Source organism: Chelonoidis abingdonii, chromosome 1 (assembly GCF_003597395.2).
Source record: "Chelonoidis abingdonii isolate Lonesome George chromosome 1, CheloAbing_2.0, whole genome shotgun sequence".
NCBI classification, from domain to species: Eukaryota; Metazoa; Chordata; order Testudines; family Testudinidae; genus Chelonoidis; species Chelonoidis abingdonii.
Window position 1 is genome coordinate 216,530,392 of NC_133769.1, and position 17,466 is coordinate 216,547,857.

Genomic DNA, 17,466 nt, shown 5'->3' on the forward strand with positions numbered 1-17,466 from the left:
ACAAGCATTATCAGACACCAGGAGGAAGGTCCTGTGATGAGGATAAAGAAGGTGCTTGGAGGAGGCCATGGGGAAGTAGCCCAGGGAGCTGTAGCTGTCATGCAGCTGTTACAGGAGGCACTATAGGTAGCTGCAATCCACAGGGCCCTGGGCTGGAACCCGGAGTAGAGGGCGGGCCCAGGTTCCCCCCAAACCTCGCAACTCCTGATCAGACACAGGAGGAGTTGACCCAGACTGTGGGTTCCACAAGAAGGGAAGATCACTGAGATGAGCAAATCCGCCAATAAGCGCAGGACCCACCAAGGTAGAGGAGGAACTTTGTCACACATGGTATTGTGAATTGCCAACTTAATCCAGAACAGGGGAGGATGATAGGGTTGTTTTATGATGTTATATAATGTGGTAGTCTTTTGTGCTCTAAGGAGTTACACTGAAGCAGGATTTTTAAAAAACAGCCACATCATTGACAGGACTTCACCTTCCGCATTTGTCAGCTTGTGAACTAAAGAGAACACTTTATTCAGACAACAGTAGTGTTGTGTTATAACTACGAAACAAAACCAAAGAAAAAGATAATGTCTGAAGATAAAGTTCCGAAATAAAGAGCAGTAATATACTCGATAGATAAAATCCCCACTATAGATCATTTTTAAATCAATGTAGCCTCTAGGATGACTTGTTAACAGATTAAATACTTGCTTTTTCAAATGTAATTGAGGGAATCTGATTTACTCCATCTCTGCAAAGAAATACAACTATTAAAGTCCTAGGAGTTTCAGTATTTACCCAACAAAATTTTTAATTTATACCAGATACATGGACAATAATTCAAACATCTATATTTCTCAGAGTATATATGTATATACCAATGTGTTTTTGTACAGTACTGCACCAATCACTATGGTATCTAAGTGCCCGCTGAAATACTCTATAAAAATTATACAGTAACCCAATTTACTGAACATAGTTCCAATTTACTGTATACATCAACTGTGTATGTCATTAAGCTTTGCCCATCATTCTTCCTCATAACAACTATGGTAGTTCAAAAGGGGACAAACAGAGGGACAATTTTAGGAAGGATTAAGTTGGAAGAAAATAAAGTGACATAATGAATACGATATGCCGGGGTGAGGAGTGCTAAAGGTTTTGTTATTACTTCTTTGGGAATATCTGCTTAATACACTCATGGCTCAACTAATAGCATTATTTGGGGGAAGATATTGCACCCCATACAATCTCTATTCATAGGTCAATTTAGACTGATAACTGACCAAAATTAGGGATTTGGAGCCAACACCTGGTTTCATTAGAGTCAATGTCAAAACTCTCAGTGACTTTAATTGGATCAGGATTTGGTCCTTTAGTGCTGGCAAACACTACATAACCTACTTCAGCATTTATGTTAAAATATTCACACTGCAACTCTTCAGAGGAACATATACACCTGCTGCAAAAATATTTCAACTCCATAGGCCAGATTCTGACCTCACAAATGCTGATGAAAATCTGGAGTAACTCCACTGGTTCACAAATAATTTGCTTTGTAATCTCCAAAGTGAAACTTTCTTAACCATATTAACAGACTAGAGTTACTATTCCATTCAATCATTTGATTCTTTTAAATTTCTGCAGTTCTATGTCTTGCCATTAGGAATTTAGCCAAACAACTCTCCTTAATCTCAATGGAAATTGTGGAGTTAAATCTCCCAATCAGCTCTGAAAGATCTCAACCCAAGGTTTTGGAATAAATGTAAACCCTTGTGCCTCAGGGCATAACACAGTCTCTCTAAGGCCTGGTCTACATTATGAGGTTAGGTCAAATTTAGCCGCATTAGGTCGATTTTTATAAGGAATGCGTCTACACAACCAATCCCGCTCCACCGACCTAAAGAGCTCTTAAAACTGACTGCCGTACTCTTCCCCAATGAGGTGGAGTAACACTAAAATCGACCTTCCTGGGTCAAATTTGAGGTACTGTAGATGCAGCACTGTGCAATTTGATGGTATTGGCCGCTGGGAGCTATCCCAGAGTGCTCCAATGAGACCGCTCTGGATAGCACTTTCAACTCCAATGCATTAGCTAGGTACACAGGAAGAGCACCGGGAACTTTTTAATTTCATTTCCTGTTTGGTCAGCATGGCGAGCTCAGCAGCACAGGTGACCATGCAGTCCCAGAATCACAAACGAGCTCCAGCATGGAGCGAACGGAAGACACTGGGTCTGATTTCTGCATGGGGAGAAGAATCTGGGCAGGCAGAACTCCGATCCAGCAGAAGAAATGCTGATATATATATGTCAAAATCCCACAGGCCATAGTGGGCAGAGGTTACACCAGGGACACGCAGCAGTGCCACATGAAAATTAAGGAGCTCAGGCAAGCCTACCAAAAGAAAAAGGAGGCAAATGGTCACTCTGGGTCAGAGCCCCAGACATGCCGCTTCTATGATCAGCTGCATGCCAGTGGTAGGGTAGGACCCTATCACTATACCACTACTGTCTGTGGACACCTGCAAGATGGCAGCCTCACACAACATGGAGGAGGATTTTGTGGATGAGGAAGAGGAGGAGGAGGAGAATGCGCAGCAGGCAAGCAGAGAATCCATTCTCCCTGGCAGCCAGGACCTTCTCCTCACCCTGGAGCCAATACTCTCCCAGGGCAAATTGTTCCCGGACTCTGAAGGTGGAGAAGGCACCTCTGGTGAGTGCACATTTGTAACTACACTACAGGGGTTAAAAGCAATTGTGTTTAATGTTTGATTTGCCCTGAACAATTGGGATGCATTCGCGACCAGTATACAACTACTGGAAACGTCTGTTCACGTGTTTGGGGATGGAGCGGGAATCCTCCAGAGACATCTCCATGAAGCTTGCCTGGATGTACTCTGAAAGCCTTTGCAGAAGGTTTTTGGAGAGGGCTGTCTTATTTTATCCTCCATGGTAGGACATTTTACCACACCAAGCCAGTAGCAAGTAGTCTGGAATCATTGCAGCACAAAGCATGGCAGCAAATGGTCCTGGGTTTTGGTCGCATTCAAGCAACATTCGGCCTTTATCTTTCTGTGTCAGCCTCAGGAGAGCGATATCATTCATGGTCACCTGGTTGAAATAGGGGAATTTTTGTAAGGGAAGAGTAATCCCCTTTGTTTGGTCATTCCTGGCGCATTAGACCCTAGTTATGCTGGGCTGTTTGTGCTTGGCTGAAAGGGATCATCCTGGAGAATAGCCACGTGCGTGTGTGCACGCGCTGCACATCCACCCCAAAACCAAAGCCCCTCCTTTTAAATGGCAACTCCAACTGGCTTTGGTTGCTATGGGAAAGAAGGGTGCTGCAGTTTGAAACCATTCCCACGTTATGAACGCGGAAGAAGCCAACTCCACGTACTCTTTGGCTTACCATGGCTGCCTGGAAACTGAATTCTGTTGCCCAGCCCTGTGTGATGTGTCACCATACCGGCAGGTGCTCAATATAAAAGGCAAAATGTGACCTTGCACCTAAAACACATGTGCTGTCTGCTGTGAATTGATTGATTCACTGTGAAAGAGTCTCCCTTTTGTTCTCAGAAATCTATCTTCTTCAATTCTGCTCCCCCTTTTCCCCACCTGCAGCTGCAAATGTTTCTATGCTCCCTGTATCAACACCGTCCCTGAGGTTATCGCAAATTAGAAGGTGAAAAAAACAACACATTCACGATGACATGTTTTCAGAGCTCATGCAGTCCTCCCGCACAGCTGAATGCATGGAGCCATTCGGTGGCAGAGGCCAGGAAAGCATTCAGGGAGCATGCAGGAGGAGATGCTGAAGCTAATGGGGGAGCACACGGACATCATGAGGCATCTGATGGAGCTGCAGGAAAGGCAACTAGAGTTCAGAGCCCCGCTACATCCATTGTGTAACCGCCTGCCCTCCTCACCAAGTTCCATATCTTCCTCACCCAGTCGCCCAAGGACATGAGGGGAGGCTCCGGGCACCCATCCACTCAACTCCAGGGGATGGCCCAAGCAACAGAAGGCTGTCATTCAAACAGTTTTGATTTGTAGTGTGGCTTCAGTAAGCAACGTGGCCTTGTCCTTCCCTCCTCCCCTACCCCACCCAGGCTACCCTTTACTAATCAGCGTTGTTAGTGATCTCAAGTTATTTTAATAAATAAAGAATGAATGGATTCAGAACAATAGGGACTTTATTTCCTGTGCCAGCTGTGGTCAAAGGGGTGAGGGGGATTGGCTTACAGGGAAGTACATTCACCAAAGGAGGCGGGTTTGCATCAAGGACAAACACACACAACTGTCACACTGCAGGCTGGTCAGTCATAAAACTGTTTTTCAAAGCTTCTCTGATGTGCAGCATACCTCAGTGTGCTCTTCTAATGTGCCTGGTGTCTGGCTGTTCACAATCAGCTACCAGGTGATTTGCCTCAACCTCCCACCCCACCATGAATGTCTCCCCCTTACTTTCACAGATATTACGGAGCACACAGCAAGCAGCAATAACAATGGGAATATTGTTTTCGCTGAGGTCTAACCTACTCAGCAAACTGCACCAGCGCCCTTTTAAACATCCAAATGGACATTCTACCACCATTCTGCACTTGCTCAGCCTATGGCTGAACTGCTCCTTACTGCTGTCCAGGCTGCCTGTGTATGGATTCATTAGCCCTGGGAGCAAGGGGTAGGCTGGGTGCCCAAGGATAACTATTGGCATTTCAACATCCCCAACAGTAATTTTCTGGTCTGTGAAGAAAGTCCCTCCTTGCAGCTTTTCAAACAGCCCGGAGTTCTGAAAGATGTGAGAGTCAGTGAAATGGCCCTTGTGATCCACCAGTGCTTGCAACACCATTGAGAAGTACCCCTTGCGGTTTATGTACTGTTTGGCAAGGTGGGCTGGTGTCAAGACAAGGATATGCATTCCGTTTATTGCCCCACCACAGTTAGGGAACCCCATTGCAGCAAAGCCATCCATCATGGTCTGCACATTTCCAAGAGTCACTACCCTTGTTAGCAGAAGGTTAGTGATTGTCTTGGCTACTTGGATCACAGCAGCCCCCACGGTAGAGTTGCCCACTCTGAATTGATTCCCGATTGACCAATAGCAGTCAGGCTTGCAAGCTTCCAAAGGGCTATCGCCACTTGCTTCTCAACTGTCAGGGCTGGTCTCATCTTGGTATTCCTGTGCTTCAAGGTCGGGGAAAGCAACTCACGAAGTTCCATGAAAGTGGCCTTATGCATGAGAAATTTTTGCAGCCACTGGGAATCATCCCATACCTGCAACACTATGCAGTCCCACCAGTCTGTGCTTGTTTGTCGGGTCCAGAATTGGCATTCCACTGTATCAACATGCCCCAATGTTGCCATGATATCCCAATTGCCACATCCTGTGTTTTCAGGAACTTCTGTGTCTATGTTCTCCTCATAATCTTCCTTGTGCTGGCGGCTCCTAGCTAGGCTCTGCACATACTGCAGGATAATGCGCTAGGTGTTTACAATGCTCACAAAAGCAGTGTGCTGCTGAGCGGGCTCCATGCTTGCCATGCTATGGCGTCTGCACGGATAACCCAAGAAAAAAGGTGCAAAACGATTGTTTGCCATTGCTTTCAAGGAGGGAGGGGAGACTGATGACATGTACCCAAAACGACCCACGACAATGTTTTTGCCCCATCAGGCACTGGGAGCTTAACCCAGAATTCCAGTGGGCAGCGGGGACTGTGGGATAGCTATCCACAGTTCACCACTCTGTGAGTCGATGCTAGCCACAGTATTGACGACGCACTCCATCAACCTAATGCACTTAGTGGGGACACACATGATTGACTGTATAAAATTGGTTGCTAAAGATCGACTTCTACAAAAATTGACCTAATTTCATAGTGTAGACATGCTCTAAGTAATGGGGGTTAGGAAGAAGCTTTCCTTATGGGTAATACATTCTATGGCCTGGTCTACACTAGGGGGCGGGGCTGATGTAAGATACGCAACTTCAGCTTCATGAACAGCATAGCTGAAGTCAAAGTATCTTATTTTGACTTACCTCCCATCCTCACGGCGCAGGATCGACGGCCGCGGCTGCCCCTGTCGACTACGCTACTGCCGTTCACTCTGGTGCAGTTCCAGAGTCGACAGGAGCGCGTTTGGGGATCAATATATCATCTAGATGAGATGCGATATATTGATCCCCGATAAACCAATCGTTACCCACCAATCCAGCGGGTAGTGCAGACATACCCTATGACAGCCTTCTGCAGAGTTTCTTGCACCTTCCTCCGAAGCATCTGGCCACACTGTCAGAGAAAGGATACTGGACTAGAAGGACCAATGGTCTAATCTATTATGGCAATGTCGGTGTTCCTATGAGTCATATAGAGTGTGATCATTATCTCTGTACTGCATGACATATCTTTATATGTAGCCCAAAGTAGCACTGGCCTTCTTGATGCCATATTGCACTGCAAAGCTCCTGCCCATTGGCCTGATTCTCCACAACTTTGCACCTACTATAATTATTCACTCCTACCCAGACTGAGTGCAAAGCACCTATGAAACATCAGTACTAGTATAAAAGAGCGTAGATTTCGGTAGATACATGTTTATATCCACCTGGCACAGCTGCAAGTGACTACACAATGTATAAGGCACCAGCAAATGAGGTTCCAATGTGTACTCAGAAGGGTTTTTCCAGCATTGCTTGGACGTAGGTTTTGCCCTTAATCTGCAACACAGAGTGTGTATTTTCCCCAGATATAATCAGTATGCACTTTTCAAAATTGAATCTTATTTTATCTCTATTTTTAATCTCTTCCAATCTCATTGTACTTTTTCCTCTGTCCTTATGGGTATTTGTTGTTTGTCTCAGCTTAGAGCCCAATGCAAGTCTCATCCTGCTTACTGCCTCTTCTGGATCACTAATAGGATGACAAATAAGACCAGACCCAACATCAATCTACAGGAACCCATTAGATATCATCCCTCAACTTTACATATTACATTTATCATTACTTTTGCATACGGTCTTTCAGCCAGTTTCCAGCCCACATGACAATGCTCATGTCCAAATCAGCTTGGATTCAGTTTTCAAGGAAGATTAGATTTTAATAAAGCTTTTGCTGCCATGTCAAATGTAAATAGGGTACATCTACTGCTTTTCCATCAGTTATCAATTCCATTAACAAAAAGTAAAAGTTTGTCTTGCAATATTTATGTATCTATGTAAGTCATGCTGCTTTATATTCACAGTTCTATTATTTACATATTTATGGAAAGAACGACATCTAGCAGTATGTCTAAGCAGTCACTAACGAGGAAGAGGATACCCCCCAAAACGGTCTGGTTAAATGAGGTAAGCCACAAAATAAACTCATTCAAAAGGAAAGTGAATCATTTTCGGGTGGTATCGGCAATACCAAGCAAAAACAATAGAAGATAACTCCATATTGGCACTATGCCATTTTTATTTTGCTTAATGATTTGCAATTTGTGCCATGCAAATAAGCAATTGAATAGAAATACCATCAGAAGCTAGGAAAAGAATGCTGATAGTGTAAACAAGGAAGATTAGATGAAGGTTATATAGTCCTCTAAATCATGTGAATTTTAGGCTACTCTTTCACTCTAAACCGCAGTAGAGATTTTGACCTGATGCCATAGCTAAGCTTTTCCTACTGACACAAAGACAATTCTGAAACATAACAGAGCAACAAGAGAGAGTCTCCTGTGGCAAGAAGAGGCAGTTGCCGTTGCCTACAACTATGCCCATTAATCTAAACATAATTCAAGTCAGTCTCAAATAAAGACAATTCAGAGAGCATTTATGGTTTGATACTACCATGCTTCAAGGACAAAATTAGGATCAGGGATTCAATTGAGGAAGAAGAGTAGGTGACACCTTTTTAAACGTAAATTAGTTAATATAGAGTAGGAAAACAAACTGGAAGGGTGGTTTCTCCTTGTTAAATGTTTGAACCCTGCATACAGACACGGTGAAAGCCTTGTAATTCTTCTCTTTTTGCAACTCACTGTCAGTTGTTAGGGTACAGAAGCCAAGTACACCTTGGGAAAATGAGACCGCTGTGTCAGAAGGTCTGATGCAGGTTTCTCATATTTTACAAGGAAAAAAAAAGTACCAACCCCAGAACAAGCCACAGCACCACCAGCACTAGTACATAATAACCCACTGCATTTATAGATGACCTATCATCTCAGAATCCAGAAGTGTTACCATCATCTCTGCCTTCTGATTGCATGGTACCAATTGTCCTGGTAGCACTAAATTCTCTGCTCCACTTCCAGTGGGTTTGTAGTTGGGAGGAAGATGGCTTTTTCAGCCACTTACGGACATGATGATGACATTTGTGTTTTCTGAGTCATTCGAGGTGAGCCAAACTACAACTGTTCATTGAAGACATTTCCATTATGACTCTTCTAAATATTCCAACGCCTACATATTAATGTTTTAATGCCCTCTGAAGCCTGTGCTCTACAGGAAAAATCACAATTTCAGATCAGGCCTGAATATCTGCTCTGTTGGCTCAGTCCTACAGCATGCCAAGTAGATCTGTTTAAAAGTTTTCCATCAATGTTTCTTTTTTTTATTAAAAGTGGCCCTCTTTCCACAAGGAAAATTGCCATTTAATTCTAAATTATCTGTTTTTGGTAAAATTCTTCTCTTGTTGACAAAACAAAAACTGTTACTTGAAAATTTTTTGTAAATAACTAAAAAAAACCCAACACACATATCTGAATATTTTCCACAAAGTTGCAAACCACATGACATTATTTCTTTCAGAGTTTCTCAGAGAGAATATTTACCATTTTCTTATCAGTTGTGATGCTCAGCAAAGTGGCCCCAGTCCAGGAAAGCACTTGAGCACAGCTGAACTTGTGAGCAGTCCCATTTTCTGTACCACTTGCCAGCCATGTGAAATGTATTAAGCTCTTAGGTTTTCACTTTGCAGCACATAGTGCACACACAGCACAAAGGAAAAGAAGCAAACCACAGCAAACACTAGCATGGCTGCTCAGCAACATTGTTTTTTTACACACTGCCTTTTGCCAAGTGAAACTTACTAAAAAGTTTGGTCAATTTCAATTTGCAGGTCTGCTGCACAGTCACCACAGTGGACTGGAGCAATGCAAAGGAAAACCTTGACCAGGGAATGAGAAAGATTATCATAAATGGGAAGGAAGCAGAGGCTAGAGACTGATGAAGGAAAAAATGAGAGGTACAGTAAAAAACAAATGAAAAATGCATGAAACACCTCCATGCCAGGCATGGTGAGGAAGTGCAGACAAGAGGAAAATGGATCAATCAGAACCAGGAGGGAAATGCTGCTCCAGCCAGACAAGACAGACATTAACAAATCACACAGAGACAAAGCAAAATGTGTTGTTTTTTTTTCCCCAGGACCACAAAGGAGAGGAAGAATAATTTGTGAATAAAATAGAAAGAAGAATATGTGTGTATAAATATATGTTAGTGTGTTTTGGCAGCACCTAGTCTCCAGTTACCGTCATTGTTTCCCACTTCCCTGCATTTGCCCTACACAGTTAGAATGTTAGATAGTCGTACAGTCTCCATAACCCTAGCTGTCCCTTTCTACCAATCACATGCAAGGATTAGTGCTCAGAAAGAAAAGGGAAAAAAAGGCTCCTCATCTTGTTTATTATCATACAACTTACAGTCCAACCCAAACAAAAGTCTTGCAGCCCTCCCCAAGACTCCACAGGTCTAGTCCCTTTGGCCTCTCCAACCCTGGGATTTTCCTCTCCTCTTGTATCAGAGGCTACAGCCCTGAAGCAGAGCCTGGGTCTGTTGTCCTCATAGTTTTCTCTTCTTAGTTTCTCAGGTAAAGCCCTTCACAGACTCCATTCCCACCAGGCTGCTACCTAAGCTACTAAGGTGAGCTACCAGACAAGTCTCAGCTCTCCCAGAGTGAGCAACAGCCTGCCTCTTCAATACACCCTCCTCCCAGGCTTGAATGCGGTTCACATGGTCCTTCCCAGTCAAATCCCAAGGGACAAAAAACTCATCACAGGTGGGACTCTGCACCTTCACTCCTCTTAAAGGCCCATCTCACCCTGTGACAATGTCCCTTTTATTGCAAATAATTCATGTGCTGATTTCTTGTGCACTACAACTAATAAACACAGAGGAGAAGATTTGAGGGAGGAAGGGAATGGACTAGGAGATTTGGAGAAAGGAGGATAAGGCTATGTCTACACTTAAAGTGCTACAGTAGCTGCGTCACTGTAGCGCTTCGGCGCAGACAGTCCCTATGTCAACGAGAGGGGTTCTCCCATTGGCGTAGGTAATCCACCGCCTTGAGAAGTGGTAGCTAGGTCAACGGAAGAATTCTTCCATTGACCTAGCACTGTCTATGCTGGGGGTTAGGTCAGTATAGCTACATCTTTCAGGGAAGGGGTGTGAAAAGGCCACTAAGAGATGTAGCTATACAGATGTAAGTTCCTAGTGTAGACCAGGCCTATGAGAATAAGATGTGTTTGGGAAGCTGGAGACGGGGAATTTTGAGGTGAGAGAGAATGAACACTATTAGCAGGGAAGGATTCTGGAAGGAGATATGAGAGACAGGGTTTGGAGAGAAGGAGAAAAGAAAAAAGTAGAGTACATTTGAAAAAGGAGAAGAGATTGGAAGAATTTGGGAAGGGGCACCAGGGAAAGTGAGGAGAGAATGAAGAGCTTGGAGGTGAGAAGGAGAGAGTGAGATGAGTTTGCAGAAAGGGTTCGTAGACACGAGGAATGGTGTGAGTGCAGCTTAGAGAGTCTAATTTAGTGTAATCTACCCCTTCTTTTGGCCCTCCTTGGAATTCAAGTCACACTAACTCAGAATCCCTTAGACTCTGGGGAAGAAATTAAGAGGTCACATGAAATGGGTGTATGTCAAGAGTCTAAATTCATCAACCAAAAGGCAGGGCCGCCCAGAGGATTCAGCAGGCCTGGGGCAAAGCAATTTCGGGGGCCCCGTCCATCAAAAAAATTGCAATACTATACAATACTATATTCTCGTGGGGGTCCCTGCAGGGCCCAGGGCAAATTGTCCCACTTGCTCCCACTCTGCAGGCAGCCCTGGGAAAAATAAACCTTCTGCATCTCGGCACAAACCCAGTTTTGAGAAAACTTCTTTACAAGGTATCACTGGTTCTCAGCATCAGCTAGTGCTAAAAGGCACTAAAGCTCATTAAAAGGGTTGGACAAATATTTTCTGTCAAAACTTTTTTTGGATCGAAAACTAGGGGTTTTTAAAAAGCGGAAAAAAAATCATGGACAATGTCTGCTTACCTTCAAAATTTGTTGTGGTTTTTTTAATTGAAAAGCTGAAATTAGTCTGCCAAACCCTCAATATGGTTTGAGGTTTCAGAAGTGCGTGGTCAAATATTTGCTGCTTGCTGGGTTTGATTGTTTAAAGAAACAATAAAAAAATTCCACTTAAAAAAAAAAGTCCAAAACTTTTGAACCACCTCATCTTGTGACCAAAGGCCTGAGCCCATCCAGTCAGAGATTTTTCCAGGTTTCTTATACTCTGCTGGCCTCCTAGACTCATACCTGTCTCCATAATTTTGGGTTCATTTAGGTTAGAACATAAGACTGGCCATACTGGGTCAAACCAAAGGTCCATGCAGCCCAGTATCCTGTCTACTGACAATGCCCAATGCCAAGTGCCCCAAGGGAGTGAACCTAACAGGTAATGATCAAGTGATCTTTCTCCTGCCATCCATCTCCACCCTCTGACAAATAGAGGCTAGGGATACCATTCCTTACCCATCCTGGCTAATAACCACTAATGGACTTAACCTCCATGCATTTATCTGTTTCCTGAGCTCCAGGCCGAGCGAGAGGGACCTCAGGCCCTGCTGGACCTTGCAGCCCCGCCCTCTTACCACATGGCTCTGAGCGGGAAGAAGCTCAGGCCCCGGCGGAGTGAAGCTGCAGCGCTGTTCAGGGACGCTCCTGGATGCGTTGAGGCTCCAGGAAAGGGGAGGAGGTGGGGTTGGGCCGGGACCGGGGAGGGAGCCTCAGCCATTCTCGTGGGGGCCCCTGCGGAGCCCGGGACCTGGGGCAAAGTGCTCCACTTGCCCCCCCAGGCGGCCCTGGAACTAAGACTTGTATAAAATGGGCAGCCTGCTACAGAGATGGGGTCACTCTCACTCTACGCAAGTACTGATCTGACTCTGGGACCAAGATAGACTGACCTTACAAAAGTGGTTTGAAGGACTTTGAAACCTACCAGGGTTTTCATGTGGAAAATGACACCTGGAAAGGCACTTGCATATAAGCTGTTTATTGTTTTCAAGATATGTTTTCTTTGGAGTGCTTTTGTTTGAAATAAAATACTTTGCTTTATGAAGGTTGGTTGGTTAACCCTGGAGTAGCCTCTGGGAAAGAACAGGACAGTGAGTGCTGAACTAAACACGGTGAATGGCAGGAGCAACTGCAGCCTATACTCTAGCTGGAGGGAGGGGACCGCTAGTTCCCATACCGAGAAAGGTCTCAGGCCTTTAGTCATCATTTAAGTGGGGTGCCCTTAGGCAAGCCTTGAAGGGGCAGTGCTTAATTTGTGCCAGGGCTGAGCCTCAGCACCTCTAGGCTTGGCAGTTCATAGCCCCAGCACCTCTGGGATTGCTGCATCAGTTATGAATGTAAAAAAATTGCTTAGCCCTAGCAACTCTTTCATTACAACTTAAGCACCGTGAAGGAGTCAGAGGTGCAGTTACCTTAGGAACTGTGACAGGAAGTATTACAAAAAGATGTATTCAAAAGAAGAAATAACTGGAAAAAAAACCTCCCTAGGTACAGTGAAAATACCAAGGACAAAGGACCCTATAGCATCTGTATTTTATAAAAATATAATGAGCACAAATGACACATTCACTATCAGGATAATATTTCACCTTCCTCTATGTGTGAAGCTTCAGTTGCAATTTAATGGAACCTAATAAAGACCCAAGAAAATATGTATCTTATTATTCCTAATGAACAGTATCCCCATACAATATACAGTATCACCATAAATCTCACTCATGTAAGCAATCCCTACTTGAGCAAGTAGTTCCACTGAAGTCACTGGGACAATTTGTATACAGTCGTAAACACCTCTTAACCAGCAGCAAGGGAATGTCTCTTCTTTTCATGACCTCAAGGGTAGTCAATTGAATTCATCTTGTTGAGCAGGCAGCAAATTCTCTGCAGATCAAGTGGAATTTTAAGGCTCCGGGAGTGTAGGTGAGGCTTAGCAGAATCAGGGCTCAGTATCTAAGCTAAATTTGTACTAAAATAAAGGGAAAAACTCTATACATTGAAAAATGTAACCATAAAGCATTTCTCCAAGGCTGATCGATTTCTAAGACCCCTAGTGATAGTTTAATTTAATCATGGAAAGAGCAACAACATGGCATTGAGATCATTGGCCCTGATTCAATGTAAGGGACAAATTTTACTTTGTGCTATCAATGTTTACTCGGCAGCCTCAAGAAAATAAACTTGGGAAATAAGAAATCATCTGCAACAAGTCAACGGTGAGATTGTGCATAATCAAATTATGGGAGGTACTGTTTTGTAGTGTTTAGAGCAAGGGCACATTGTTTCTATTTCTGAATACCACTGACTCACTGTGTGACCTTGGGTAACAAGTGACATGTAACTGCTCTGTGCCTCAGTTTCCTCATTTGTAAAATACTACAGGATCTGGCCCTAGGATGTGCTTGCTAAAATATTCTTTGGCAAGATGGGAACTTTGATTAGCAGACATAAATTATATCAGCATAGGTATATACTGCAGGCTAAGGTTACTTTACTTATTTTAAAGGTTGGCTTTAGTTATTTTACTTCTTTTTTTCCCCTTTCAACATTAGTGAAAAACTGGGACTCGGGATAAGTAAAATTATAATGTGGGAGGAAGCACAGTTTAGTGGTAAAAGCACAGACAGTGAGATCTGGATTCTATTCCCAGTTCTGTCACACACTCGCTCCATGGCTTTTGGCACGAGTGTCTCTGTTAGACCCATCTGTTAAATGGAGACCACAATGTATACATACTTCAATGGACTCTTCTGAGGCTTCACTCCATAGGACCAGGCAGACTGAGCTTGGATTTTCAGCAAGTGCTGTTCATCTCCTTGCATTACCCCACACAAGAGCCCAGCACAGTTGCAGTCTCCAGACTCAGGAGAGGGTAGGGACTGCTCCCTGCTTTCACTCTAAGAGCACAAGTCAGACCAAAGGGAACAATAAGTGCAGGAGCCCCGTTCATTGCTCCATACCGTACAGAACAGCTGACCCATCAAAAAGATAGAAGAAACCATATACCATCATAAGCACATGTATGAGCAGCGTGCACATTCCCATTGTGCACTTTGACGCTCCAGAATGGCTTGTACCTTTCAGAGGCACAATCCCTTCTGGGTTCTCCCAGAATGGTACTGCCCTGTGCTGCACCCAGTATTGTGCTGTGCCTACAAACCATGCTTTGGCCCCTCTATATGGAATCCTCAGATGGAAGATGCTATAGAAGTACACAATATTATTGTTGTTAAATATAGATTAATAAACTGTACAAGAACAAAAAATAACATTTAAACATGTACAGTATACTACAGTAAGTGTCTCTTATTGTAAACATTTTCAACCAAAAAATTCAATTGGCTTAACATTCTTGTTGCCTTTAATGGCTGCTTAATTATGCTGATGTCCCTTGAATTCTCCATTGTGTGAATTTCCTTGAATTGCCACTCCAGTGATTGGTATAGAATAAGGCAGAATTGCTCATGTTTATATTTTATTTCGCAGTAGTTGTTTCTTCTCCCAGGAGAAAAAAGCTAGAGCATAAGAACTTGCAAATGAGTGCTTCATAGAAAAAGAAAAAAACAAAAATCAGACTGGAAAAAGAATTTAACAAATATCTGTTTAGCTACAAAACTGACTACTCTCTGACAAACTTTAATGCAAATGGAAATTATTATTATTTATTCAGTGGCAGCTGTGAGTGCTCAGCAGTGGTCAGGATAAGGTCCAAAGCACACCAAATTGTCATGACCTTTTACACCAGCAGAGTGCCACGAGGTAAAATGCTATTTCTACTCAAGTCAATGGCAAAGACAATTTAAAAAAAACTCGTCTCCCATTTTGGCACCAAAATAAATTGCCAGCATTTGCAAATTGGATTCTGAGCTCTTTGGAAAAGTCTCACAATTGGAGCAACTGAGCCTTTTCAATTCTGAGTGTTTTGGAAAGCTGGCCCAGCCAATCCAAAGTATATCATTGCTAATTATCATAACTATTATTATTCCATAACAATCAACATACTGTTCTAATACCTGCTTCATATTATGCATACCATCCCTGAGAAGCCCAAAGCAATTCCTGCAGTTCATTCAACACTCAGGAATTCCCCTCCCCTACAAATGATCAGGACCTGCGCTGTGAAGGCAGTGACCTTTATTTGCCTTATGAGGAGAAAGCCCATATTCTACCTGCTTTGGTCCTCAGCGGTCTCTCTTTCCATTTAGATTTCCAGAACGCTGCATCCTTATTCTAGGCTGTCTTTAAACCAGGCACACAAGGGGCAAAGCCGCATGAGATACAGCCCACGACCTCACTTTGGAAAAGATTCAGAGGCTTGGGTGCAACCATGCAATGAAAACCAATTGGCTTTGGCATCCTCCACAGGAAACAAGGGACTCCCATCTAGAGCCCCAGCCCCGGTGGGAGAGGGACCTGCGGGTAGCTCCAGTCCCTGCCGGCCAGGGACGCTGAGTGAAGTGACTGTGGCGCAGGCTGACAGGCACTTTCTCTCGGGGAGGGACCAAGCCTGACACCGGGGGGTTCCCTGACTAGGAGGACCCGGCCCGGCCCAACAACAGCCAGAACCCAACGCTAGTGCGACCCCCCGCCTCCCCCGCCAGCGCCCTGCCCGGGCTAAGCCCGACGCGCGGGAGCCGGCGGCCCGGCTGCCTTTACCTCCATGCCCAGCTTCTGCTTGAGCACCAGGGCGGCGCACAGGTAGCCGGCCCGGCCCACGAAGAGCTCGTCGGAGCCGCACTCCAGGAAGGTGACGGGGGCGCAGATCTGGCTCAGCTCCCGGAACCGGCCCAGCAGCCGGCCGAAGTCGGGCAGCCCCAGGGCTTGGTAGACGAGCGCGGCCACCGCGTAGACCCCGGCCCCGCCGAGCAGGAAGGCGGCCCGCGTGTCGGCGTCCGGCTCCCCCCACTCCTCCTCGTAGCGCACGCAGGCGTCGATGAGGCGCCGGGCCGCCCGCAGGTAGGTGTCCCGGGCCGGGGCCAGGAGCGGGCAGCGCGCGGCGTGGTACAGCATGTAGGCCATCCCGGCCAGCCCGCCGTACAGGCCGCCCGCCGCCGCCGCCAGGCCGCCCTCCAGCGGGGGCACCTGCTGCAGGATGCGCTCGATGGTGGCGGCCACCCAGGGCACCACCGCCTCGTGGTGCTGCCCGGCCGGCAGGCTGCCCGCGTAGTCATCGAAGCGGTTGGCGAAGCAGCGCTTGCTCTCCATGCCCCCGCCGGGCCGGGCTGCACTGCACAGGGGGCGCAGGGCCTGGGAGGAGCTGGGCGGGCAGCCCACGGCGGCTGCACCGAAATCGGAGCAGGGGGTTGATTAAAAGTCCGTCCCCGCAGCGTAGCGTTGCTTCCGTCGCGAGCCGATTGTCAGGGCTGGCTCCAGCCTTGATTTAAATAGCTCAGAGAAACCCCGCCGCCTCCTCCTGCTGCTGCTCACCCAGAGAGAGAATCTGCGCCAGCATGAGGCCGTCTCGCCCTGGCCCCGCCAACCTGCTGTCGTCCTTGGCTGCAGATGCGGCTGTCAAGCAGCAGGGCGCATCACCTGCCGGAGCCGCCCCCCCGCACCCTCAGTGGAGGGTGGGCAAGGAGAGAGGAGGGAAGCCAGTGGAAGGCTGCAGCCCCTAGCTGGCCCCGATCAACGCTGCCCCAGGACCAGCGAGGGAAGCAGAGCAGCTTGGATTGATCCCGCCCTACAGCCTGGCTAACACAAATGCAGGAGTGTGACAATGCGGTTCTGGCAGGACCCAGCTGAGAGTGCCAGTTCAGGACCAACTGCTTAAACAGGGCAGTTACAGCCCAAGGGTGGGGTTTTTCTACCTCTAAGGCAAACCAAACCAGCCAGATAAAGAGGACTTTGGTCTTACACCATTGGCTAACCACAAGTCACACAAGCAATTCCTGTAGACACTCTGATTTCACAGTATCACGATCAGTGCCACTGGTCCTGGGGATGAATGGTTATGAAAACCAACACCCCAATAAAAGAAAAAAGATTTGATCCCAAAAAATCAAGCCCCAGTCCCAGGTCAATATACAAATCAGATCTTACCCACAAATCAGGCTGTTGGCAATCCTTTAGAATCTAAAATCTAAAGGTTTATTCATAAAACGATAAAGATATAGATGAGAGCTAGAATTGGTTAAATGGAATCAATTACATACAGTAATGG

The 17,466-nt window shown here is 45.6% G+C and overlaps 1 protein-coding gene and 1 long non-coding RNA gene across 2 annotated transcripts in view; one reads left to right on the plus strand and one right to left on the minus strand.

The window, feature by feature from the left end:
• LOC116820061 (uncharacterized) overlaps positions 1–9,735 on the plus strand; it is a 45,732-nt gene extending 35,997 nt beyond the window's left edge. The window contains exon 4 of the long non-coding RNA XR_004372542.2: positions 9,088–9,735. This is a non-coding gene — a long non-coding RNA (uncharacterized LOC116820061). The remainder of the gene's footprint in view (positions 1–9,087) is intronic.
• LANCL3 (LanC like family member 3) overlaps positions 1–16,518 on the minus strand; it is a 39,532-nt gene extending 23,014 nt beyond the window's left edge. Inside the window, exon 1 of the mRNA XM_032772260.2 lies at positions 15,963–16,518. Within this exon, the coding sequence (XP_032628151.1) occupies positions 15,963–16,511 (549 nt within the window). The 5' untranslated portion in view covers positions 16,512–16,518. The remainder of the gene's footprint in view (positions 1–15,962) is intronic.
• Between the last annotated feature and the right edge of the window lie 948 nt (positions 16,519–17,466).